Source organism: Littorina saxatilis, linkage group LG1 (assembly GCF_037325665.1).
Source record: "Littorina saxatilis isolate snail1 linkage group LG1, US_GU_Lsax_2.0, whole genome shotgun sequence".
NCBI lineage: Eukaryota > Metazoa > Mollusca > Gastropoda > Littorinimorpha > Littorinidae > Littorina > Littorina saxatilis.
Genome location: NC_090245.1, coordinates 49,142,893 through 49,170,348, shown reverse-complemented (window position 1 = coordinate 49,170,348; position 27,456 = coordinate 49,142,893). Strand labels below are relative to the sequence as shown.

The window sequence follows — 27,456 nt, the reverse complement described above, 5'->3', positions numbered from 1 at the left end:
AAAATGAACACACACACACACACACACACACATACCGCGCGAGAGAAAAAGACTACAGGGAGGCATGACGTCATGATGCATTAAATGACGTCAAAGACTTTCGACCGTGACGTAATCTTCTTACGCGAGCTTTATCCATAGTCTAGACTTGGAAACTACGGAATTTCCTGCCTTGGGTGGCGTTTGCTCAAAAAGGGGCGCCTGTTGCACCCACCGTATTTTTGTTAGTATGGTCCCAATTTTTGGTGAACTTCCATCTTCAACTGTAGCCCGTAGCCGGGCACAAAGAATCCTTCTTTATTATGTATTATCGGTATGAAAAATTCTCAAGTCGATTACAGTAAAGCGTTCGCTGGGATGAATACATTAAAATGGAAAATTACACTCTATCCATCTCCCTTTAAACTCTGCAGAATGGCGTATAGTGTAGGGGTGTTTGTGTGTGTATGTGGGGTGTGTGTGTGTGGGTGGTGGTGTGTATGTTTGTGTGTGTATGTGCGTTTATGTGTGTGTGTGTGTGTGTGCGTGTGTGTGTGTGTGTGTCTGTGCGTGCGTGTGTGTGTGTGTGTGTGTGCGAGTGCGTTTGTGTGTGTGTGTGTGTGTATGTGTGTGTGTGTGTGTGTGTGTGTGATTTCACTGTATTTAAATGGGTTAATTCGTGGTGTTTCACTGTGTTACATAATTATGTGCGTCGTCGTGTTTCATAGTATTTCACTGTGTTTCACTGTGTTTCATCGTGTTTCACTGTGAGCTGTGTGTTTCACTGTGTTTCATTGTGTTTTATTGTGTTTTATGTTGTTTCACTGTGTGTCATGGTGTTTCATGGTGTTTCACTGTGTTTCATTGTTTCACTTTAGTTCACTGTGTTTCACTTTGTTTCACTGTGTTTCATTGTGTTTTATGGTGTTCCAATGTGTTTCACTGTGTTACATCAGTATTTCAGTGTCACTGTGTTTCACTGCTTCACTGTATTTTATGGTGTTTCACTGTGTTTCACTTTGTTTCACTGTGTTTCACTGTGTTTCACTGTATTTCAATGTCTTTGAATGTGTTTGATGGTGCTTCACTGTGTTTCAATGTATTTCACTGTGTTTCAATGTATTTCAATGTCTTTGAATGTGTTTGATGGTGCTTCTCTGTGTTTCGCTGTGTTTCAATGTATTTCAATGTATTTCAATGTCTTTAAATGTGTTTGATGGTGCTTCTCTGTGTTTCAGGGAACGGTTTCATCGAGGGCAAGGAGCTGGATCAGTTTCTGTACGAGCTGGTGACCAGTGTCAACACCACAGACCTGGGGCCTGAGGTTTGTCTTACACTCCACTTTTCTTTGGCTTGCTGGCTAGATGTCTGTATGTCTGTCTTAGTCTGTTTGTTTGTCTGTCTGTCTGTCTTCGTCTCTCATTCTCTCTCTCCGCTGTCTGTCTGTCTGTGTCTGTATGGCTGGATGGCTGTCTGTCCGCCAACGTATCTCCGCCTGTCTGGGTGACTGTCTGCCGGGTTGGCTGGCTGGCTGGCAGGCTGGCTGTCTGTGTCTGTCTGGCTGTCTGGCTAGTTCTGTCTGGCTGTCTGTCTCTGTCTATCTGGCTGTGTTTGACTGTTCACTATTCAGAATACTTGTCTTAATGCCTCGGTTATACCTACTACTTTGCACGTTCTTTGTTCTTTTCTTCATCTCCCTTCCACCCTCCGCAACCTCACCCCTCCCTTCTTTCTGTTTATCCGGATGTCTGTCTATTTCTGTCTGTCTGTATGTCTGTCCGTCTGTCTGTCTGTCTCTGTGTGTGTGTGTGTGTCTGTCTGTGTCTCTCCTCCTCTCTCTCTTGACTTTTTGTTTTCGTCTCAAACATGTTCCGTGTGTTACAGCAATTGCGGGGCATAACAAATGGTTTAAGTTCTCTAATGCTTAGATGAGCGGCATTGAGCGCTGATGACTTTCCCCATGTGTCTTATTCTAAAACCCTGTATGTGTGTTTGTGTGTTTGTCTGAGTGTCAGTATGTGTTGTATGTCTGTATCTCTTGTCAGATCTCGATACCTATCACCCCTCTCTTTGTTTTCCATCCGCAAGTGATACCGCGGCTCTTACCGAGATGACCATGGACTCAGATGACCTTCTTGAATTTTGTCCATTCTGTTGTCTGATGTTATGTTTCTTTCGCAATGTCATTTCTGTTTTGAGATTGACAGCTTGCCTTCTATCGAGTCACCTTCTTCATTGTGTTGTATCTGATGGTTTTTTCCTTGTTGTTCTTTGGGGGTTTCTTGGCCTGATCTTTTTGCTGTCCTTTTTACATTTAGTCAAGTTTTGACTAAATGTTTTAACATATAGAGGGGGAATCGAGACGAGGGTCGTGGTGTATGTGTGTGTGTCTGTCTGTCTGTCTGTGCGTGCGTGTGTGTAGAGCAGTTCAAACTATACTACTGGACCGACCTTTATGAAATTTGACATGAGAGTTTCTGGGAATGATATCCCCGGACCTTTTTTTCTTTCTTTCGATAAATACTTTTAATGACGTCATATCCGGCTTTTTGTAAAAGTTGAGGCGGCACTGTCACACCCTCATTTTTCAATCAAATTGATTGAAATTTTTGTAAAGCAATTTTCGACAAAGGCCGGACTTCGGTATTGCATTTCAGCTTGGTGGCTTAAAAATTAATTAATGACTTTGGTCATTAAAAATCTGAAAATTGTAATATTTTTTTTTTTATATAAAAATCATCCAAATTTACGTTCATCTTATTCTACATTATTTCCTGATTCCAAAAACATATAAATATGTTATATTTGGATTAAAAACAAGCTCTGAAAATTAAAAATATAAAAATTATGATCAAAATTAAATTTCCGAAATCGATTTAAAAACAATTTCATCTTATTCCTTGTCGGTTCCTGATTCCAAACACATATAGATATGATATGTTTGGATCAAAAACACGCTCAGAAAGTTAAAACGAAGAGAGGTACAGAAAAGCGTGCTATGCAGCACAGCGAAACCACTACCGCGCTGAACAGGCTCGTCAGTTTCACTCCGTTTTGCACAAGCGGCGGACTACGGTCATTGTGAAAAAATGCAGTGCGTTCAGTTTCATTCTGTGAGTTCCACAGCTTGACTAAATGTAGTAATTTCGCCTTACGCGACTTGTTTGTTTGTTTGTTTGTTTAGTTTTTATTTGTCTGTCTCTAGCTTCTTACGTTCTTCGATATTGTGTGTGTGTGTGTGTGTCTTTCTTCTCTCATTTCGACAAATACTCTTTCTCTTCCTGTCGTATCTACAACAAAATTCTCTCCTCACATATTTTGTGTCTTTACTTGTTTATATTAACGAGGTTTTGTTTATTTTCATGATATCAGCGTCGCTAGGTTTGCGATCTTGTGCAAATTCAAACATTGCAATATTTGTGTCAGCAGACAAACACACACGCTTGTTGGGTTTGAATCAATTTGCAAACGCGTATGAATGATTGACGAACATGACAAAAGATGACACCGTTCTCCACAGGCCAAGCAGTTTGCACGTGCCAGGTCGATACTGTATAAGCTCCTTAGTGCCGATCCATTCAGCTGAAGGAATGCAAACCTCAGACCATCCTCATTGTTTGCAGAGCTCAGAGAAAAATAAAAGGATTGTTACACGATTCAGTTTTGCGGAATGCCACGACAATATCGCTGCCGATCCGTTCAGTTGAGAGAACATAAACCTAAGATTTTCTATACCTTTTTTTTTACAGCTCGGAGAAATGTAAAGTCCTTGTTACACGTTTTAGTTTTGCTGTACGCAGCAGGCTGCAAACACATTTGTTTTGCCAAACTTATTTCGTAACTAGCGGCGTCACCAACCTGCTAAGTTAATTAAGCCAACGCACTTTTCCAACTTCGCCAGGCTGTTTGTTTGTTTGCTTAACGCCCAGTCCACCACGAAGGGGGATATCAGGGCGGTGCTGCTTTGACATATAACGTGCGCCACACACAAGACAGAAGTCGCAGCACAGGCTTCATGTCTTACCCAGTCACATTATTCTGACACCGGACCAACCAGTCCCAGCACTAACCCCATAATGCCAGACGCCAGGCGGAGCAGCCACTAGATTGCCAATTTTAAAGTCTTAGCATAAACATATCTAATATAGGTCCCTGGTCTTAGGTATGACCCGGCCGGGGTTCGAATCCACGACCTCCCGCTCACTGGGCGGACGCCTTACCACTAGGCCACCGTGTTGCGGTCTGAATGTTGGTAGGTGTCCAAGTGGAAGGATGCTCTTATCCCGTGTAGAACCCTGGACACATATTTATTTATTTATTTATTTATATGGGAGATTTATATAGCGCTTGACGTTCTCTAAGCGCTTTACATATTAATTTCTGCCGTGTGAGATGGAATTTGTTTTACACAATATATCACGCATTCACATCGGCCAGTAAATCTCAAGCCATTACGGCGAATATTTACTTTTCACGGCCTATTATTCCAAGTCACATGGGTATTTGGTGGACATTTTTGTTTATCTATGCCTATACAATTTTACCAGGAAATGTTGTTTGTTTGTTTGTTTGCTTAACGCCCAGCCGACCACGAAGGGCCATATCAGGGCGGTTTGCCAGGAAAGACCCTTTTGTCAATCGTGGGATCTTCAACATAATTATGTGTTGGTGGGAATGATGGTATGTGTTTATGGTGGGATACCTCGACTCCCGCGTGAAATTTTGGGCTTTTCTTCGACATTAAATTTTACCTCGACGTCCAAATAAAACATGTCTTCAAAATCACTCAAAAATAACTATGGAGGCTTGAAATAAGGTTAAATACATATAAATAATTTAATTTGACCTTATTTTTACAATTTAGCAAAATGTCAAGATAAAACACACTTTTAGTTACTTTTTGTGTTTTGTGTATGTCCGGATTTAACACCAGTAACAATCCCTGTTCACACACACTTTTTTTCGCAGTTCAACACGATATTTTTTTTTTTTTTTTTTTTTTTAATCATTGTACACACTGCAAAAAAAAAAAAAAAAAAAAAAAAAAAATTATTTGTACACACTATATAAAAAAAAATATAAAAAATTTAATTATTGTACACACTGCCAAAAAACAAAAAACAAAAAAAAAATTATTTGTAGAAAAAAAATAAATGAAAAATAAAAAAATAAAAAAAATAAAAATGAAGGATATCAAAAAAGAATAAAAATCGATGGTTAAATTTGTGCACAAGTTTACAACACGTAACCCTAGCCCCATTTTGAATTTCTTTCTTTCTTTATTTGGTGTTTAACGTCGTTTTCAACCACGAAGGTTATATGGCGACGAGGGAAAGGGGGGAGATGGGATAGGGGAAAGGGGGGAGATGGGATAGAGCCACTTGTTAAGTGTTTCTTGTTCACAAAAGCACCAATCAAAAAATTGCTCCAGGGGCTTGCAACGTAGTACTATATATGACCTTACTGGGAGAATGCAAGTTTCCAGTACAAAGGACCAAACATTTCTTTGTCCTGACCAAAATCCTCACAAACACTGACCACACTCTATACAAGAACCACTTAACAAGGGTAAAAGGAGAAAGAGAATCCGTTAGTCGCCTCATACGACATGCGGGGTGCAGAGAAATAAGGATGTGGAAAAGAAGACTTTTGGTAAGTGAAATAAAGGTGATGGATCCAGTCAGGTAGAAATAAGACAACAAGAAAAGAATTGGAAAACTGCAGGGAAAAGTAGGGAGAGTTTTCTTGGAAGGAAATATAGGTGAAAGGACTGGTAAGGCAGAAATAAGACAAAAGAAGAGAAGAAACAGAACCGTTAGTCGCCTCTTACGACATGCTGGGTAGCATCGGGTAAATTCTTTCTAGTCCCAACCAATATGGGACTCCCCCTAACCCGCGGGGGGTCCATTTTGAATTATGGTACGAAGAAAGGTAAACATTATGACACTCGTTGCAAATGAAAAATATGGTTAAATCTAATGATTTTTGTCCTGTTATATGTTCTTACATCAAATAAATATTGTAAGGCCTCCAAAAAAAATTATATAAATAAAAAAAATTTAAAAGCTAGACTTTGAATTCAAACTAATATTTTTTGTCATTTTTTTGTTTCCTGACACATATTTGATTTTTTACTAAAGGCACAGTGCAGCTCACAGCCTTCGTTTTGCATTTTTGTTGCAGCTGAGTGCATTTACAGTTCAAAAATCCTCCTATGGTAGTAAAACAAACCCAAAACTACCCTTCGACGACATCTGTGATGCTCGACAATTTCTTGTTCACGCGAGTGCATAAATTAACCTAATTATTACATGGTGTTTGGTCGGAGTTCGATTCAACTGAGTGATTCCGGCCTCCATTTTGTTATACACAAACTCATGATGATGTCTGACATAGTTTGCTAGTGACGTGTCTTTTAGTGCATGATGTGGTGATCTACCTGATCTAAATTTAGATCAAAAAATAGGTCAAGACCAGCCGGGTCCGAGTACGAAATTAATTCGCAAACAAAATCGCAGTTCTTGACTCTTTGGGTGCAAGTCAATGAAACTTGGTAGTTCTTCTAACGGACAGCTGCCTGAGGTATGACTAAGAGCCCCAGGGGCTCCGTGCACCTGAATTTGACAAGTTCAGTACCTTTAAGCTTTGTAACAACAGTTAGGTTTAGTAAACCAAGATAACATTTTATATGATAAAAGCAGCATGCGACATTCTCTTTGTTGTTGCTGTATGTTGTTGTTGATATTTTTTTGTTCATTGTGGTGGATTGGGATGAGTGTTTTAAAAGAGGCCAACCTGAGGTTCTGCATTTATGTGCTTGGGACCTTAATTCACAAAAATACTTTCTTAGAACTGCCAAAGAAAATAAATTTGATGTTGTGGTGAGAGAGGTTGTTTATTTTGTCATCCATTTTCCTTCAAATATCATACATATATATACATGTATCACCACTCTGCCACTATGAGTATGATTTGATGGTTTTGTGTTTACCCGACACCAAAAATGTGAGTAACCTGTACTTTTGTTTTGAAAACCACAATTGCCTTTCATATGACAACACATTGCCTGTGTCTGCTACAGTGGAACACCCTCTTTAGACTTTATTTTGGAAAATAAGATCATAGAATTTCTCAGGGCATATATATACATGTTCAGACATTGTCGACAAGGAAATCTGAACAAAGCAAGGGCTGAAATGAGATTAGGAAAGGGGGGAGGGGGGTGTCTGTAATAGGAAGGGGGCTGGAGGGGGAGGGGGGTCTAAAAGGGGTTCCACTGTAAATAGACGAGATTTCATACACGAGACAATGATTACAAATGCCAACAACTATTCCAGAATGGGAAGTTAAAAATAGTATCTTGGTAAGTTTGAATCCACTTGCCACAAATTCCTCGACATTATTCATCGTATTGTAACCGAAGCAACCTTGTAGCAACCATATCGATATCCGGCGGACATATTGACTTATTGTCGGAATTTGGGGCGAGACTTTTGATTCAAAACGAACACAATGAGATTAGGTTTAAAAACATTCCTATAAAATAAACTCCATTAAATAGAGGAGCAATACTTGTGAGGCATAAACAGTGTTTAATGCCAAAAATGTCCCCCCCCCCCCCCCCCCCCCAATATTTTGGACGTCAAGCGGGGTTTGCTTTTTACAGCGTTTCGGTTTTTCGTTACATCTGCAAAGTGGCCGACTGCGAACGTTATCAGTTCATTGGAATGACTCTCCAACAAAGTTAGCTACTGCGAGAGAGTAGGGAAGAGCGAACCTTTGCATACTAACCAGTCTAACCAGAGGTAAGTTTTCATGTTTCATTCTTTTATTTAGAGTTTGCTGTGTGTACTCGTTTGCCGCAATGTGTCACTCACTCTCTGTAGTCTGTCAGTGTCATGCGTCATTATCAACATCCTCAAAGAGTCTAACTCTAAGTCAAACCACAGGCAGAAGGTATCGTTCACTGGACCACTACTTTCATAGAAAGACTACAAGGTATTTCACTCAGCTTCGAGTCGTCTGTGTTCTTGGAGTCGCTTCCTGCGGACAATTTTTTTGTTCAAGACGGTTGGCCTCTTCCCACAGTCTGTGTAAGGTCAAATAAATACAGTTGAATGATTTTTTTAACTATATGTACCTTTAATTTTCAGCTGCCGTACGCTGCAGGTTGTTTCTTTTGACGAAGCAAAGATATATCTGTAAGGACACACTAAAAATCTCTCTGAAAAACCTTGATATTCAGTTCCAATAATGGCGTAGCATAAGCTATACTGGTGCCCAGACCGCGGAAAACAGAATAATCCACATTGCAGAGCAAAAGCGCACAATCCAGAAAACCAGGGCAGCCACAACCCCAACAGCTGAACACTCGCATGCGGAACGGGAATCCTGGCCCGGACAAGCTTATCAGTTATCTACTGGACAGACTAGAGATCCAAGCATACCATGAGCCTGCGGTCATCTTCCAAAACAAAGGACGAACAACATTTACAATGAAGGTAAATCTTCTGGTTGTTTATGTTGGAGCTACACATAGCTCATTGATTAACAACAATATGTGGAGACAAGTCTCACTGTATAACCATTGAGTGGCAAACATATGCTTGTGTATTTTATGAGTGGCACAATCCTGGTCAAAATTCAGTATGCTTCAGACAGTGATGCTTATCATATTGAACTCTGAAGATAGTGACTTTGCTGGTCATCATTGACATTGATCTAAATTAACCAATCAGTGCTTTATAACCAATTTTAAACTAGAACATTTGGAATTAATGGCGTTTAATTCAGAGGAATTTCTATCAATTTCCTCTCAACATCGTCAATTACTTAAGTTTGTGTGTAAGATAACCATAATTTTATTGTTTTGCTATACTAACTATCAATCACTGTAGTTTTATTTACTACGTTGTGTTGTGGTTTTTTTCAGGTATTATGTTCTAAACTTTGTTGCTTATTATTGTACTATCGTTTTAGGGTCACAGTTATTTTACAAATATCATCTTCTAGTTTTGGTTTTGTGCTCAGCTGTTAGTGTGCCTCGCATTTCTCGCTTAGGTTGTCTCCCCCTTTTTGTAAACTCATATTTTTTAATTAGCATTTTTGGTTATTTGGTACGTCTGGTCATCTTATAACAAAAATGTCATTGAACTGAAAAAAGAAATAATAACTTAGTTTCATATTTGAACATTTGGCAGTATGTTTCTTGTGAGCCAGAAAGATCTCACCAGGAACCCAACCTTTACCCAGTTAATTCTACACATTAAAATTTAAATGGAAAATTACGAAACACATAAGAACATGCAACTAAATACACACTGGCAGTACTTGTTATAGACAATCAATTGATATACGGTATACGACACGTCCTTGAAACACATAGAACAGTTCTCAAGAAAGAACATTGGCAATTTCCAGTCTTTTTTGTGTTGCAGACATGCAGTGATCACCACCACATTGACCTCCGTCCTCGTCTTCATCTTCACTCTCCGACAAGTCAATGTCGTCCTCGTCCACGCCATTTTCTATGATAAAGTTATGTAGGACACATGCTGAAAAAATTAACATTGGAACTTCACGGATGTTCGTCATCTTGAGATCCTTCAGTCTGCGGAATTTTCCTTTCAACAAACCAATAGCCCGCTCCACGTCAACTCTTGTCCTTGCCTGGGCTCTGTTGTAGGCAGTTTCCACAGGGGTCAGATGGCCGTTGTCGCGGAATGGAACCAGCAGGTACTTGCGGAGACTGAGGGTAGGCCGAGTCCCAGATCATATGGTACTCTGGAGGCAGCTTACTTGCGTCAGACTCCAACACTCCATGGAGATCTGAGTTGGGGAAAACTCGGCTGTCATGCACGGACCCAGTGTAACCCGTAAACACATCCAGAAAGAGGAGGTCTTTGTCGCATACAACCTGAAACAAGTCGCGTAAATCAATATAAAAATAATCTATCAGCCTGAAACTAAAAACCAACCACAACAGAGGCTACATGTATATCCTAATGCTTCGCTAGCCTAAACCATAAGACTGAGCTGAGCACAGCTCCTCTCTGCAGAACATGCGAATGAGGTGCCTACTGTCCCATATAATTCATTTATCATTGAGTGCATTTTCAGCGTAACCATGACATGCATATGAAATGATAACGAATAATATAAAAAAATCATGTCTTTGAAGCTGGTAAACATCCCCATTATCACACCGGGGACTGTGTTCCGCCTTATTTCAGCCGGGCTCGTTGTTACTCCGTTTTCGGCCAGGCTCAGTGTCACGCAAACGAAAGTGTCTTCATAAAAACACAAACTATGACTTTCACACTGATTTAAGCTAAAATTGATGAATGTCAGTAGAAAGAAGAATAATTGTTTTCTTTGTAGACAGCTAAAAACGTCTTTTGCTTACCTGGTTAATTGACAATAGCCGAATGGAAGGCATGCATGCGTTTTTTTTAGTGAAAAATGAAGGTTCAACGTACATTTCTCTCAAACATGGATTTGAACAACAAATATTCCTCTATTTTTACTATTTTGGGTAAAGCTATAATCATCTGTATCAATTGCGTGCTTCAATGCATCCTCACTATGTCATAAGAAGCAATCAAAACAAGCAAGTGGTGTACGTTTTGTTCTGCGCTGGGCCTCCTGCATTTTTGCACTGGGCTTGCTTTTGTTCTGGGTGTCCAGCGTGGAACAAAACTCGCCTGACATGGGTTTTGGTTTTACTTCTCGTGCCTCAACGCAGGTTCGGGAAAATGCATCAGCATAACAGCAAGAAACTATAGAACAAACTTATGATACAGAAAAACCATAACATGATACCATTGCTTATCATTTCTTCAGTTTGATCAGCTTTTTTGCCCAAAAAGCGACAACCCGCATGTATTTCAAGCCGATGGGGGTCACATAATAAACCTTGTCAGATAAAAATAACACCAATAGAGAGACAAATTACTTAGGTTAGTGCTAAAAACATCCGTTCCTGGAAATGAGTTTTTTTTTAGAAGACATAGTTTGTACTTTAGTGCAGACACTTACGTTTGCGTGACACCAAGCCCAGCTCAAAACGAAGTAACAACGAGCCCGGCTGAAATAAGGCGGAACACAGTCCCCGGTGTGATTATCCATGCTTAGTCAAGAAATGCTTGAACAAATTTTTAATAAATTTGATCAGAAAGTGCTGCCTCAACTTTCACTAAAAGTAAAAGCGGTATATGACATGTATCTAACAACAGGAAAAGAAAAGTCAGAGAAACGATGTGTAGGTACATTTTCATGATGGTTTTCTTCGAATAAATCCACACACCATCATAATTCATACTTGTCTGAACTCCCAATATCGGTTTAAACATTTTATATTTCTCACGTAAACCATCACAGATACTGTCAGGCTTTTACACACAGTACAAACACCCTTTCATTGAAACACTCACCCCTTGAGAACATAGGTGCTTTCCGTAAAAAGCGAGCAATTTTCACACAAAAATTGTTTTGCATGGTTTATCTTACCCCGGAGCCATCGACATCGTGAACTCTGTTATTCCACTTTCCCTTTTTGACAAAGCAGTCGTCAGGAATTTGAATGCGACTCGCTGTGAGCTTGTCTGCAATAGCACGTTATTATGTACCTCTGACTATGCACAAAACAAACGGCTGTGGTTCACAAGAACCCTCGTGATGACTTTTGACTATTCACAGGAACTGGCACACCTTACGTGAACCTGCTTCCGGGCGTTCCTTATTTTTTAACTTTAAATACTTCGAGTTTTAATGATCTTGTCTTGATGAAAAAATATTTATTTTATGATTTAAGAATGTTTGTGTAACACGCTGTCAATTTATTATTTAGATTTGAAAAGTTCGGTCTAGCGCCAAAACGCACCTCGGTCCGATTGTCTTGAAGACAATCCGCAACATTAAATCTTTGAAAATTACTCGCTCAGCCTCTTTACGTAGGGCACCTAGGATGTTCCCTTTGGTGAGCGTGATGGTTTACGGGAGGCGCACTTTGCCTTTAAATACTTGTCTTTAAATTCAAAGATTCAAATAGTGACTTAAAATTACAGTAGATTCCAATTATGAAATGACACTGCTAGTGTTACTCTAGTATTTCAATAGGGAATAAATACACAGGCACCATAATGGTCAGGTCCTCCAACCTTTCAGTTCTGCCAACATTAACAATCCACCTATCTGAAACAGAAAGTGATCAAATCTGTTACCTGGAGATGCATCGCTGGGAAACCAGCAGATGTACGCGTCGCTGTTCTCAACCCTGGTTCCTGGTATCTTTATGTAGGTCCCACCAATCGCTCCAACTACGCCGGGAAACCAGCTCTGGCTGCCCATTTCCCAGCTAATCGAGCCAGGTCACATCTTGGTGGCCACTGGATGACATCTCCTGTAAAGAACAGAAAATTGCATTAAAATATGCTGATCACAGTGTTAATTTTATTCAAAATTATCTGACAGTTTACCCATGTCTGTACTATTTACAATTAAAGTTACAGGTCTCCCAGTCCCAGCCACACGCCGGGGAAGTGTTACGACAGAAAAAATTGCCGTTTGTTACGATAGCATTCTGCAGTCCCATAGTCAACAAGGTTTCGAGCCCGAAAGGTGTGTAACTTCCAAACTAATAATTATTGTGGCGTAATTATCGAAGCCAGCAAAGTTTATTTGTTCTCAGCGGATTTATGATTGCATGAGGATTAACATGTTATCGATTTAATTTTTGAGGCTTCTGTTTTAGATTTGTGACAGTCGTATTTGTTGAAATTGTTTGATTTGGGGATTTCTTTTTAAATGGTGGAGATTACAAGAGGCTTGAAGCAACAACGGTCATTTGATCAGGTAATGTGATGTATCATAACTGAAATGCATCAATAGCAGTGTCCCAATATTCAAGTGTGTTTGTGTCATCGGCTGAGGAAAAGAGCATGTGTATTTTTTTGGTACGCGTCGCCGTGCTAGCAGTTACGACCGCCAGCGATGCACTGATACGGCCGCCCCACTTTTCTGTTACGACCGCCGACTGTTTCGGCTACGGCAGCCGGCACTCATTTTATTCGTTTAATAATGTTATTGCCAAAGTTTATGACAGTTTGCAAACAAATATGAACGGGTTTCACTGCACATCGGTTGTGCACCGTCGTGTTATCAGGAATTTTGATTCCCTGCCCTCTTTTATTTAATATCGCATTCGTCACAGTTTATATATCTAGAGTTCTACTTCCAGTTAAGCGTGCACATAGTTTCAACGGGCATGTACATATGACAAGTTCAAATGTCAATTGTCAAAATCAGTCGCTGAAAATCCAACTCGGTCTAAAAGACGGACACAAAGGAATCCCACTCACCAATTACTCGGGTGAGTCAGGGGGGAGATTGGGGTGGGTGTTAATAACTAGGAGTCAAATTCAGATTAAAAAAAAGATTTGAACTGGGTATGCATTACTGTTGTCAATATTTTTGAAGAAGAAAAATGCCTCTCTACAAAACTTTGATTGTAATTAGTTACCTTGATGCGTCTATGAGTATGAGACACTGAACCGCCTAAATATCTTTCTTACCTGCACAATCTGTATATCCAGGACTTTCCCCAGTCCCTGTTCGATGAGAGTGTATGTGCCATATTTGGCACAGTGTCCTGGGCTATCTGACCGCCCATCACCAATCAGCTCTAGACTTCTTCCCTCGTCCTGAAGCTGCGAAATGAGCTCTGACTGCTCCCGTTTCCATTTTCTTTCCACTGTAGAAAAAATGAAGTGCCGCTGATGCCAGAAGAACGTGCTCTCCAAAATGTAACGCACATTGAGCAAGTAAAACAGCCGGAGAATTTTTTTCGGGCTGCAGCCAGAGAGCACAACAGCTGATGACAGGAGCAGGTTCCCGCAGGGCATCTGCTTTATGTACGGTTGGCTGGTCCACTCTCTGAAGAAACAGCACTTGGAGCAGTCTTGTCGGACGTGGATGCAAGATCCAACTGTCTTCGATATGAAGGCCTTCGCAGGGTGAGAGCATCGAGGACAACTCTCAAACAGCTGCATCAAGTTTGCCTGGAAGACAATGTACTTGTCTTCCAGGTCGGGGCTGGGTCTCGGCTCAGGGGCATTCCTAAAACACACAGGTTATACACTTTCTTAGCACATAAAGGGTTACTATGGAAACTACATGTGCCATACACAAGAACAAATTGTTTCACTGCTAGTGCTATGGATATAATTACTTCATGTTATACATGTCGCAATGACAGTGAAATCCAGTATAACAAAAACATTAAGATGAAATTAGCTTCTTACTTGTGATGAGAAATTAAGCTAAATAATGTCAGAACAAAAATGTTTATTGACATGTTTTTGGTGTTTTCCCCCCATTTAATAGACAAAAAGGGGCTATGGCCAGTGAGATAAAGACCAGAGAGAGAAAGACAAAAACAAAGGACACAGTGATAGCAGCTAAAAATAGCTGACTGTCACCCAAAGTAACCCTTGACTTCTGTCTTACTTTTTAAAATGTAGAGAAGTAGATGTCTATTGAAAACTTACAAGAACTGCGGATCTTCTGGTTCACCTCCATCCTCGTCAGCAGGCTCGTCCTCTTCCGCAGCTGCAGCGCGCTGTCGTTCGCCTTTTCGTTCTTCTTTCCCCACACTTTCATCTGTAGAAGTTAGAACCGGCATTGCGTTTTAGAGGTGGGGCGTTGATCAGGTTGCATTGGATCCTGACATCCTTGGTTTCGGCAATGGCAGAAACATCTGAAGAACAAATGACATTGCTGATAATTGATAATTACAAAACAATGTACATTTCACTTCAATAACCGGAACAATGACAAGTTAATTTTAGTTTATTTATATTACTGTAACAAGCGGACTACTGATATTCATTTACAATACCATATAATCATACCTGTAAACTTAAATTAGGAACAGATTTTGGAATGTTGCATTTCTGCTGCAAAAGTAAACAGGAGTGAAGCGTGCAGTAAGAGGGATGTCGTTAGGCGTCGGACATCGGACATATATAACGATGAAAATCCCCAAATGTCCGATTCACATTGCCGCATGTCGGTCAGATGTCCTATCGTTTTAGCCTAAGCGTGGTCATTGTCCGATATGTACTCCATTCCTTCGGACAGCGCGATAATCGTTAATTTTCATTTCAAGATACAAATCTTCTAAAACACCGAACGCTCTCGTGTTCAGCTGACACTGAAGTTGCCAGTGCCGCGTGCAGATCTTTTCTTTTGTCGGGAATTCCCGAACCGTTTGTGGTATGCGCCGTTTGGGTATTTATACCGTCTCGGTGCAGCGCACTGATCTAAAAATAGTGGATTATTTTTAGATCAGTGCATGCTACAGGAGTACGGGAGACAACTCCAACTGACTAAATTTGTCGTCTGCTTTTGTTTTAGATATGAGACGAAGCACTGAATTATGCCGCTGGAAAAAAAAACTAAAGCCTGCAAAAGACCAGCATTAGATCAAACCGATCATTTTGTTTTTCAACTTTTATCCAAATCATGCCGTTTGTAATCAAAGTAAGAGCTCTGAAGTTGTCCATGTTGGTTTCTTTTTTGTGGTTTCTTTGAAACTAAACAAATACAACATTATACGCACACTGTGTTGATGTATTTACTATATTATGTGTGTGTTCTACAGCGCGCGTGTGTGTGTGGGCGCATGACTTTGGAACAATTCCATGGAATGTGTTATAAGCTGTTTGGCGTAAATTCATAATGTCCTATTACACTTTCTGAAAGCGGTCAAATGTCCTATTTATGCTGAAGAACTCAGGACATTTGTCCTATAGGTATGAATTTGTAGCAACATCCCTGCAGTATGTATAATAGTATATCAGACCAATTATATATATATAGCTCAGAATAGAGATATAAATGGCAAACTTTAAAACAATTCAAAAGAATATAAACGATAAGAAGACTGTTAATCTGAAAAGCTCACATTTATGTTTCCCTCGCAGTTTGATGTGCACTTGCACATGCTTGGATGCTGATGACGTGGCTGGTGGTACTTCTGGTTGTAGTTGATTCCCACGTTCCTGTTCATCCTCCTCTTGTAGCTGAAAAGCCTCCACATTGTCTTCGTCATCCACTTTGACATTCAGCGGGCAGTTGAAGTTTTGCTGCTGTAAAAGTAACAAATTGCATACTTATAAAACGTGACATCTAGTGAATACAAACAGCTCTTGATTTCCTTTTAATTTTACCGTACCCAACCAATTTTTACCAAGCCTATTTCAATTCTCACTGCCAATGCTAATTGCTATGGAGTACGTGTGACTGTGAGTGTCAAATACTGTAATTTTATAATCCCTCATTTCCTTTTATCTTCTTTAACCAAAGTTCACCTAGCCTACATCAATTTAACAAACCATATATATTATATCACATATGTTCTGAAAAAGAGTGGCACTGGCACAAATTGACAAAACATATGGGGATCTAAATCAAACCAAAGCCGAACATCTGATGGGACAATAATGATACTGAACAGCTGACTGGCATGGTGACTTGTTTGAATTTGATGCCTGTGCATGGATAAACTGATTTGCAGAAAATGTTCCTTACAATTACATGAATGTATCACATCTATACTGATCTAGATGAATTTCCTGTCACTCACTCACTGTGACTAATCTAGTCTTTCTATGTAAGTATAGTGGTCCAGTGAACGATACCTTTGCCTGTGGTCAGTGTCACTCCCTGTCAGAGGAAGTGAAAAAACTTAGACTTACTCGTGTTGCGAAAAAAACAAAGTATTTAGTCTACACCCGAGAGAGCATTTTTGGAACAAACAGTGTAGAGTCAATATAGGGAGGACAGAGGACAGAGGAAATTTTAAGGCGACATCATAAGTTCTACCTCAGTACCTACCTCGCGTGCAATGGCCAATGTCGAGTTTCAACCGCGTAGTTCGTCGACGACACACTTCTTCTTAAAAGTCAGCAATTGACGACGTGGCGAAAATATTCTGACCGGGTTTATTTGCATAATATTCTGACCGGGTTTATTTGCATTGGTAAACGAAAACGTAAGTGGTCCCGCGTTGATCATGATGTCACTTGTCGATTCCGGATGCGGTCTTCGAGTTTGGTTTCTCCGGTGATCTGTGTAACGTCTTTCGGTTCAGCACATACACGGAGGCAACTACTGTCAGTGTGTTCCAAGCTTTATTCATTTCTTAGCACATGTATGGTACATCGACCGAGATATTCTCCCGCATGGTGGGAAGTAACGTGCAGTGCGCATGTCCCGTGACGTATGCCCTTGTTACAATGCGCATGTCTGGCCTAGTGCCTAATTACTAAGCTCACTAATCGTGTCATCCCCCTTTCTCTACCGAATGCAAACAAATCAAATGTCCTACTCTCTCTAAATTATTCCTACCAAGTAATGGACAAATCATATGCAACCAACGTTGTTCCTACTTACAATTACCAAACTCTGAAACACATTTTTATCCACAACACCAATACAACATTCTTTATAACAACACCTGAATGTATTTCAATGATGTGACACACTCAGAACAACACAAAGTATGCTTTTGTTCAATAGTACCTCACACATAATTTCCATCTTAATAGTACTACCCGGTTGTACGCATAATAAACACAAATATGCATAATAAGTCATACAACTTCTTCCTTTTAGCACCATATTGTTTGACTAGTCCAGATCAAAAACATAGCAGTCAGTCAATTTAGTTTAGTTTTGTTTTTGTTTTACTGTGTCTCATATTCTTGCAATATTGTGGTTTTTTGACCAGTCTCCCACTGCGTGTTGCCACTTGTGGTGAAATGCTTGTTGTTTGTTCTGCTTGTATTTCATGATCCTGAGTGCCATTTTCTGTGTTGTGTTGTTTTGTTGTCATGCTTTCTGTCACTTGTTTTTGCCCTGTTTGGTTTGTTTGATCTGTTGTATTTTGATGGTATTTTGGTGACTGTGGTTGCTGAATGAGTATCTGTTCATGTGACTTTCGGAGGTGTTTTCGATTTCTTCGGTACCGCCTACCATTTGCACACATGCGCACGAAAAAGATCCCACGGTTCACAGCGAAAGTCTCAGGGCTTGGAAAACACGAAGACACGCATGCATCATCTCTCGTCTCCGATTATCATGATCGTATTTCGATAGGCCTACTTTGACGAGACAAACTCAATGCTGGTGTGTCGAAGAAGACAGCCACAGCGGGCTTGTTCGAATCAAAGTATCACACCATATCTTCAACGTAGTACAAATACCTGTCCCAATATAGACCAGTTGGTCTAAGAGGACGTTAAACCCTAATAGTCAGTCAGTCAGTCTCTCTCTCTCTCTCTCAGTCTTTCTCCCTTTCTCTGTCTCTTTGTGTCCCTCTCTTTCTCTCCCTTTCTTTGTGCCTCTTTGTGCCTCTCTATCTCCCTCTCCCTCTCTCTCTCTCTCTCAGTCTCTCTCTCTCTCTCTCTCTCTCTCTCGGCTCTCTCTCTCTCTCTCTCTCTCTCTCTCTCTCTCTCTCTCTCTCTCTCTCTCTCTCTGTGCCTCTGTGTGCCTCTTTCTCTCTCCCCCTCTTTCTCTGCCTCTTGCGCCTTTCTCTTTGGTGTAACTGTCGATCATGATTAAAGGAAATGGCAAACACACATAAACAACCTGTGCAACGTGTTATCAAGTAATTTACATTTGATGTCAAAACTCAAATATTATACGAAATCTGAAGCACTAAAATTGTTCGTTTTGTGCCTCTCTCTCTCTCTCTCTCTCTCTCTCTCTCTCTCTCTCTCTCTCTCTCTCTCTCTCTCTCTCTCTCTCTCTCTGTCTCTGTCTCTCTCTCTCTCTCTCTCTCTCCACCCTCTCTCTCTCTCTCTTTCTCTCTCTCTCCTACTATTTCTATCTCCCTCTGTGTGCCATCCCTCTCTCTCTCTCTTTCTCTTTGGTGTGCCTCTCTCTCTCTCTACCTCTTTGTGCTTCTCTCCCTCTCTCTCTCTCTCTCTCTCTCTCTCTCTCTCTCTCTCTCTCTCTCTCTCTCTCTCTCTCTCTCTCTCTCTCTCTCCTTTAAACAGTATTTTATTCGTAAACAGACACACTCTCTCTTTAAATCAGTGGTGCTGTGTTTCTTGACTTTAAAAAAGCGTTTGATCTTATTGATCATTCAATTTTATTGAAGAAATTACAGTTGTATATCAGAAACAGTTCAGTGTGTAAATTTTTTGCTTCCTATTTACAGGACAGATCTCAATATACTGCCCTAAACTGTAAAATATCTACTGAGGAGACTAGTGGGAAATGCGGGTTTTTTGCTGACGATTCTTCTCTTCATTCAGGTGGAAAGTCTGTTCCAGTATTAGAGTCCTCCCTTCAAACAGCTTCAAACGATGTAAATAACTGGTCTAGTGCCAATGCTATGCTTGTCCATCCAACAAAAACTAAAAGTATGGTAATTGCAACCAGACAAAAACATCAGATTTCTCCACTCAAACTAAATCTTACTATTGGTACGCAATCAATTGAACAAGTTCAACGGCATCGCGTTTTAGGGGTAATTATTGATTGTGAATTCAAGTGGCAGGCACAATTACAGCATATTTGAAAGAAAGTAGCCAAGAACGTTTTCCTCCTATCCAAGTTAAAGCAATTTACGGACAGAAGGACTCTGGAAATGTTCCACCATTCTCATGTAATGCATCACATCAATTATGTTTCGACGCTCTGGGATGGCAGCAGTGATGTCCACTTGAAAAAGTTAGACTCTCTATCGTCGCTCGGCTAAACTCATCGTAAAGGATAATGCCCCAACAGATATGAAATTAAAAATGCTCAACTTTCTTCCACAGGAAAAGCATCTCAAGTTAAACAAAGCCATTTTCATGCATAAATTGTATTACAGTAAAGTGCCGATTTACATTACATCATTATTTAACAAAGCTACCGACAGATATGGGTCGGTCAACTTGATCCCACCGATTCCACGAATTGACCTTTATAAGACCAGTTTTGCTTTTTCGGGTACATCAGTTTGGAATTCACTTCCATCATTCTTTAAGCACTTAAAGTCATTAAAAAGTTTTAATAAATGTGTCAAAAACACTTAATGTCTGAGTAGTTTAACGCGTTTTGATTTACCACACTTAGTATTACGCCAAAGATATGCTGTGCATTGTATAGGCCCCTATTCTGAACATATTTTTGTTGTACTATTGCTACATGTTCGATTGCTACCAGCTTGTACTTATAATTACTTGCATAGTATGCATTTGATTTTATGAATAACCACGTGCACATATGTATGCTCTTCATGCCTCATCTTCATCATCATCATCATCATCATCATCATCATCATCATCATCATCATCAACATCATCGTCATCTTTATCATCACGTGTTGAAGTTTTCTGGCCTCCTTTTGTTGGTAAACTTTTTAACATTTTAATTTTTAATTTTTCAATTTTATCATTGTGTGTCTGTGGGTCCCAAGGACAGATTGTAAGAAAAGGCGTAGCCTTAAATCTGAATCCTTGTTAAATAAAGTTCAATTCAATTCAATTCAATTCACTACCTGTTTCTCTCTCTCTTTGCCTCTTTGTGCTTCTCTGTCCCACCCTCTCTCTCTCTCTTTTCTCTCTCTCTCTCTTTGTGATTCTCTCTTTCTCTCTCTCTACCTGTCTCTCTCTCTCTCTCTCTCTCTCTCTCTCTCTCTCTTTGCCTCTTTGTGCTTCTCTCTCTCTCTCTCTCTCTCTCTCTCTCTCTCTCTCTCTCTCTGCCTCTGTGTGCCTCTCTCTCTGTGCCTCATTGTGCATCTCTCTCTCCACCCCCCCTCTCTCTCTCCCTCTCTCTGCTTCTTTATGTCTCTCTCTCTCTCTCTCCCTCTCTCTGCTTCTCTCTCTCTCTCTCTCTCTCTCTCTCTCTCTCTCTCTCTCTCTCTCTCCCTCTGTGTGAATGTTTGTGCCCCCCTCTCTCTCTCTCTCTTTCTCTCTCTGTCTCTGTGTGCCTCTCTCTCTCTCCTTCTCTCTCTCCTGAGCGTATAAGAATGTCCATGTGTGCGATGTGTAATTGAGACATGGATGTGTTCATGTCTGAATGCGTAAGCACAATGCAAGGTATGGCCAGAGAGGTATGTGGGAGGTGTTTTTATAACCTGCCCTGTTATATAGTGCTATATGTCTTATGTAAAATCAATGTCTTGTTTGTATTATTGTTATGTACCACGCCTGAATTTCTCTATGAGATAATAAAGTATTCTTATTCTTATTCTTATTCTTATTCCTTCTCTCTGTCTCTGCCTCTTTGTTCCTCTCTCTCTCACTTCCTCTCTCTCCTTCTCTGCCTCTTTGTGCCCCTCTTTCTCTCTCTCTCTCTCTCTCTCTCTCTCTCTCTCTCTCTCTCTCTCTCTCTCTCTCCCTCTCTCCCTCCGTCTCTCTCTCTGTGCCTCTGTGTGCCTCTCTCTCTCCCCCCCCCTCTTTCTCTGCCTCTTTGTGCCCCTCTTTTTGGTGTAACTGTCGACGATTAAAGGAAATGGCATACGTAAAATAAGTATCTTTACTATGGCCAAAAGAAAAACTGACCTTAAATCGATCTTTTTTTGATCGTAAGATTTCTATGCGGATCTTTCAAATGTATGTTTGTCTCGATCACGCGGTATCCGTCTGGGGTAATCGATATAAAAACAAAGTAATAAATCTCAATCTTAGCTTTGGCTTATTTATCATTTGTCATCACTATATCAAAAGCGCTTTGAACTTCGGATAAGGCGCTATATAAATAAAGAGAATTATAAAAGAGAATAAAAATGCGGTGACGATGCCCCCAACAGACAGAATTTAAATGAATTGAATTGAATTACAATCTTTTTAAAAAAAATCGATTAATGGGGGGTTTTCCCGCGCAAACTTCATCAGAGAAGAGACAATGAAACAGGATCGCCGCTTTTGAATTTCCTATTTTCTGTGTAATTTTTTCCACACGTACTTAACTTATTCAGATCTGAGATGCCGATGAGTATGTCACATCGGCTGTTTCCTGAGTCGTAAATGATTAAGTGGCCCAATGCTTGGTGGTCTGCTCTTTTGTCGCGGCTTGTGAAAGGACACTGTCGCGACCAGCTTCCACTTAATACTTGTCAAGAGCGAGATGATTTTCAGTAAACGCGTGTGATCTTCAAAGCTGCGCGTTTTCAACACCTACCCGCCACATTGCGCAATACAGCCATAAACAGAATCCGAACCATCCGATGTTGAGAATGAACGAAACCTTGACATTTATGAGAAAATCAATTTGGATGAGAGTGATCAAAATTATGCGAGTCAGCAATCTGTTCTGTTCTGTTCTGTTCGTCTGTCTGTCTGTCTGTCTGTCTGTCTGTCTCTCTCTCTCTCTCTCTCTCTCTCTCTCTCTCTCTCTCTCTCTCTCTCTCTCTCTATCAGTCTCTCTCTTTCTCTCTGTCTCTCTCTTTCTCTCTCTCTCTCTCTCTCTCTCTCTCTCTCTCTCTCTCTCTCTCTCTCTCTCTCTGTCTGACTTTCTCTGACTGTCTGTCTGTCTGTCTGACTGTCTGTCTGTCTCTCTCTCTCTCTCTCTCTCTCTCTCTCTCTCTCTCTCTCTCTCGCTCTTTTTACATTTAGTCAAGTTTTGACTAAATGTTTTAACGTAGAGGGGGGAATCGAGACGGGGGTCGTGGTGTATGTGCGTGTGTGTGTGTCTGTGTGTGTGTGTAAACTACTGGACCGATCTTTATGAAATTTGACATGAGAGTTCCTGGGTATGATATCCTCAGACGGTTTTTTCATTTTTTTGATAAATGTCTTTGATGACGTCATATCCGGCTTTTCGTGAAAGTTGAGGCGGCACTGTCACGCTCTCATTTTTCAACCAAATTGGTTGAAATTTTGGTCAAGTAATCTCCGACGAAGCCCGGACTTCGGTATTGCATTTCAGCGTGGTGGCTTAAAAATTAATTAATGACTTTGGTCATTAAAAATCTGAAAATTGTAAAAAACATTATTTTTTTTATAAAACGATCCAAATTTACGTTTATCTTATTCTCCATCATTTGCTGATTCCAAAAACATATAAATATGTTATATTTGGATTAAAAACAAGCTCTGAAAATTAAATATATAAAAATTATTATCAAAATTAAATTGTCGAAATCAATTTAAAAACACTTTCATCTTATTCCTTGTTGGTTCCTGATTCCAAAAACATATAGATATGATATGTTTGGATTAAAAACACGCTCAGAAAGTTAAAACGAAGAGAGGTACAGAAAAGCGTGCTATCCTTCCCAGCGCAACTACTACCCCGCTCTTCTTGTCAATTTCATGCCTATGCCGTGAGCGGTGGACTGACGATGCTACGAGTATACGGTCTTGCTGCGTTGCATTGCGTTCAGTTTCATTCTGTGAGTTCGACAGCTACTTGACTAAATGTTGTATTTTCGCCTTACGCGACTTGTTGTTTGTTTGTACTTGAAGTTCTGATTTTGCGCTCGTATGTGGAAACCTAGGGATTGTTCACTGAGATAAGAACAAAAATCTTGAACCTGTGACTATTAGTTGATTATTACCCGTGCAGTTTGGTAAAAACGAGTTTCTTTACTATGGCCAAAAGAAAAACTGACCTAAATTCAATCTTTTTATATTTAGTCAAGTTTTGACTAAATATTTTAACATCGAGGGGGAATCGAAACGAGGGTCGTGGTGTATGTGTGTCTGTCTGTCTGTGCGTGTGTGTGTGTGTGTGTGTGTAGAGCGATTCAGACTAAACTACTGGACCGATCTTTATGAAATTTGACATGAGAGTTCCTGGGTATGAAATCCCCGAACGTTTTTTTCATTTTTTTGATAAATGTCTTTGAAGACGTCATATTCGGCTTTTCGTGAAAGTTGAGGCGGCACTGTCACGCCCTCATTTTTCAACCAAATTGGTTGAAATTTTGGTCAAGTAATCCTCGACGAAGCCCGGACTTCGGTATTGCATTTCAGCTTGGTGGCTTAAAAATTAATTAATGACTTTGGTCATTAAAAATCTGAAAATTGTAAAAAAAAATAAAAATTTATAAAACGATCCAAATTTACGTTTATCTTATTCTCCATCATTTGCTGATTCCAAAAACATATAAATATGTTATATTTGGATTAAAAACAAGCTCTGAAAATTAAATATATAAAAATTATTATCAAAATTAAATTGTCGAAATCAATTTAAAAACACTTTCATCTTATTCCTTGTTGGTTCCTGATTCCAAAAACATATAGATATGATATGTTTGGATTAAAAACACGCTCAGAAAGTTAAAACGAAGAGAGGTACAGAAAAGCGTGCTATCCTTCCCAGCGCAACTACTACCCCGCTCTTCTTGTCAATTTCATGCCAAGTTTCAAGTTTCAAGTTTATTGGTCCATAACCCATGGGGGCATTTTGAACAATAAATACAATCAATATAAATATGTTATATTCGGATTAAAAACAAGCTCTGAAAATTAAATATATAAAAATTATTATCAAAATTAAATTGTCCAAATCAATTTAAAAACACTTTCATCTTATTCCTTGTCGGTTCCTGATTCCAAAAACATATAGATATGATATGTTTGGATTAAAAACACGCTCAGAAAGTTAAAACAAAGAGAGGTACAGAAAAGCGTGCTATCCTTCTTAGCGCAACTACTACCCCGCTCTTCTTGTCAATTTCACTGCCTTTGGCTGCCATGAGCGGTGGACTGACGATGCTACGAGTATACGGTCTTGCTGAAAAATGGCAGCTACTTGACTAAATATTGTATTTTCGCCTTACGCGACTTGTTACATTTAGTCAAGTTTTTACTAAATGTTTTAACGTAGAGGGGGGAATCGAGACGAGGGTCGTGGTGTATGTGCGTGTGTCTGGGTGTGTGTGTGTGTGTGGAGAGCGATTCAGACTAAACTACTGGACCGATCTTTATAAAATTTGACATAAGAGTTCCTGGGTATGAAATCCTCGAACGTTTTTTTCATTTTTTGGATAAATGTCTTTGATGACGTCATATCCGGCTTTTCGTGAAAGTTGAGGCGGCACTGTCACGCCCTCATTTTTCAACCAAATTGGTTGAAATTTTGGTCAAGTAATCTTCGACAAAGCCCGGACTTTGGTATTGCATTTCAGCTTGGTGGCTTAAAAATTAATTAATGACTTTGGTCATTAAAAATCTGAAAATTGTAAAAAAAAATAAAAATTTATAAAACGATCCAAATTTACGTTCATCTTATTCTCCATCATTTTCTCATTCCAAAAACATATAAATATGTTACATTTGGATTAAAAACAAGCTCTGAAAATTAAATATATAAAAATTATTATCAAAATTAAATTGTCGAAATCAATTTAAAAACACTTTCATCTTATTCCTTGTCGGTTCCTGATTCCAAAAACATATAGATATGATATGTTTGGATTAAAAACACGCTCAGAAAGTTAAAACAAAGAGAGGTACAGAAAAGCGTGCTATCCTTCTTAGCGCAACTACTACCCCGCTCTTCTTGTCAATTTCACTGCCTTTGCCATGAGCGGTGGACTGACGATGCTAAGAGTATACGGTCTTGCTGAAAAATGGCATTGCGTTCAGTTTCATTCTGTGAGTTCGACAGCTACTTGACTAAATGTTGTATTTTCGCCTTACGCGACTTGTTTATCATTAGATTTCTATGCGGATCTGTCAAATGTATGATGGTCTCAATCACGCGGTACATGATATATCTTGATCTAGTGGACAGTTTTAACCACATCGTTTATTTGCCGCTCCAATTGAGTTTCCTTAATGTTCTTTCTTTTCCCATGTCACGCATAAGCATGGCCATTGTTTTTGAAGGTCCTTTATCCGTCCGGGGTAATCAATATAAAAAAGAAAGTAATTAATCTCAATCTTAGCGTTTGCTTATTTATTTGTCATTACTATATCATTTTGTATGCAACGACGATGCCCTCAACAGACCAAGCATCGAGTATCGTTGACATTTGTTTGTTTTATCAATACATACAAGGTGCAGTCATAGTATTGGTTTGTTTTTACATATTTTAGTCAAGTTTTGACTAAATGTTTTAACATAGAGGGGGAATCGAAACGAGGGTCGTGGTGTATGTGTGTGTGTGCGTGCGTGCGTGTAGAGCGATTCAGACCAAACTACTGGACCGATCTTTATGAAATTTTCCATGAGAGTTCCTGGGATTAATATCCCCGAACGTTGTTTTCGTTTTTTTGATAAATGTCTTTGATGACGTCATATCCGGTTTTTCGTGAAAGTTGAGGCGGCACTGTCATGCTCTCATTTTTCAACCAAATTGGTTGAAATTTTCGTCAAGTAGACTTCGACGAAGCCCGGACTTCGGTATTGCATTTCAGCTTGGTGGCTTAAAAATTAATTAATGACTTTGGTCATTACAAATCGGAAAATTGTAAAAAATATATTTTTTTTATAAAACGATTCAAATTTACGATCATCTTATTCTCCATCATTTTCTGATTCCAAAAACATATAAATATGTTATATTTAGATTAAAAACAAGCTCTGAAAATTAAAAATATAAAAATTATTATCAAAATTAAATTGTCTAAATCAATTTAAAAACACTTTCATCTTATTCCTTGTCGGTTCCTGATTCCAAAAACATATAGATATGATATGTTTGGATTAAAAACACGCTCAGGAAGTTAAAACGAAGAGAGGTACAGAAAAGCGTGCTAACCTTCTCAGCGCAACTACTAAACCGCTCTTCTTGTCAATTTCACTGCCTTTGCCATGAGCGGTGGATTGACGATGCTACGAGTATACGGTCTTGCTGAAAAATTGCATTGCGTTCCGTTTCATTCTGTGAGTTCGACAGCTACTGGACTAAATGTTGTATTTTCGCCTTACGCGACTTGTTGTTTGTTGTTGTTGTTGTTGTTGTTTTTGTTCTTTCAAAACGTGACATTTATGTACAATGATTGTTTTGTGTTGTGTTGTTATGTTGGTGCAACTGTGATTCTTTATGCTCGTAGAGGAACTAAAAATTTAAATGAATTGAATTAGAATTTTTAAACACAAAATTCGATAAAAAAAAATAAAAAAAATCCGTGCAAACTTCGGCAGAGAAGAGACAATGACAGGATCGCCGCCTTTGAATTTCCTATTTTCTGTGTAATTTTTTCCACACGTGCTTAACTTATTCAGATCTGAGATGCCGGTGAGTATGTCACATCGGCTGTTCCCTGAGTCGTAAATGATTAAGTGGCCCAATGCTTGGTGGTCTGCTCTTCTGTCGTGCGGCTTATGAAAGCGACACTGTCGCGACCAGCTTCCACTTAATACTTGTCAAGAGCGAAATGTTTTTCAGAAAACGCGTGTGATCTTCGAAGCTGCGCGTTTTCAACACCTACCCGCCACATTGCGCAATACAGCCATAAACAGAATCCGAATATAACGATAACAGGAGATACTCCGCCCACATGGCCAAGTCGTCACGGTTAT

The 27,456-nt window shown here is 39.6% G+C and overlaps 2 protein-coding genes across 2 annotated transcripts in view; one reads left to right on the top strand and one right to left on the bottom strand.

Annotated features, from left to right (window-relative positions):
- Positions 1 to 27,456, top strand: part of LOC138972597 (calbindin-32-like) — a 197,744-nt gene that overhangs the window by 26,764 nt on the left and 143,524 nt on the right. Inside the window, exon 2 of the mRNA XM_070345253.1 lies at positions 1,218 to 1,303. Within this exon, the coding sequence (XP_070201354.1) occupies positions 1,218 to 1,303 (86 nt within the window). The remainder of the gene's footprint in view (positions 1 to 1,217; positions 1,304 to 27,456) is intronic.
- LOC138972585 (uncharacterized) lies at positions 4,792 to 18,134 on the bottom strand. The gene is made up of 6 exons (XM_070345244.1): positions 16,876 to 18,134; positions 15,944 to 16,127; positions 14,526 to 14,734; positions 13,551 to 14,094; positions 12,201 to 12,379; positions 4,792 to 9,895 (listed from the first exon to the last, which is right to left on the bottom strand). Exons 3-5 carry the CDS (start codon positions 14,657 to 14,659, stop codon positions 12,335 to 12,337), a joined length of 723 nt encoding a protein of 240 aa, XP_070201345.1. The 5' UTR covers positions 14,660 to 14,734; positions 15,944 to 16,127; positions 16,876 to 18,134; the 3' UTR covers positions 4,792 to 9,895; positions 12,201 to 12,334.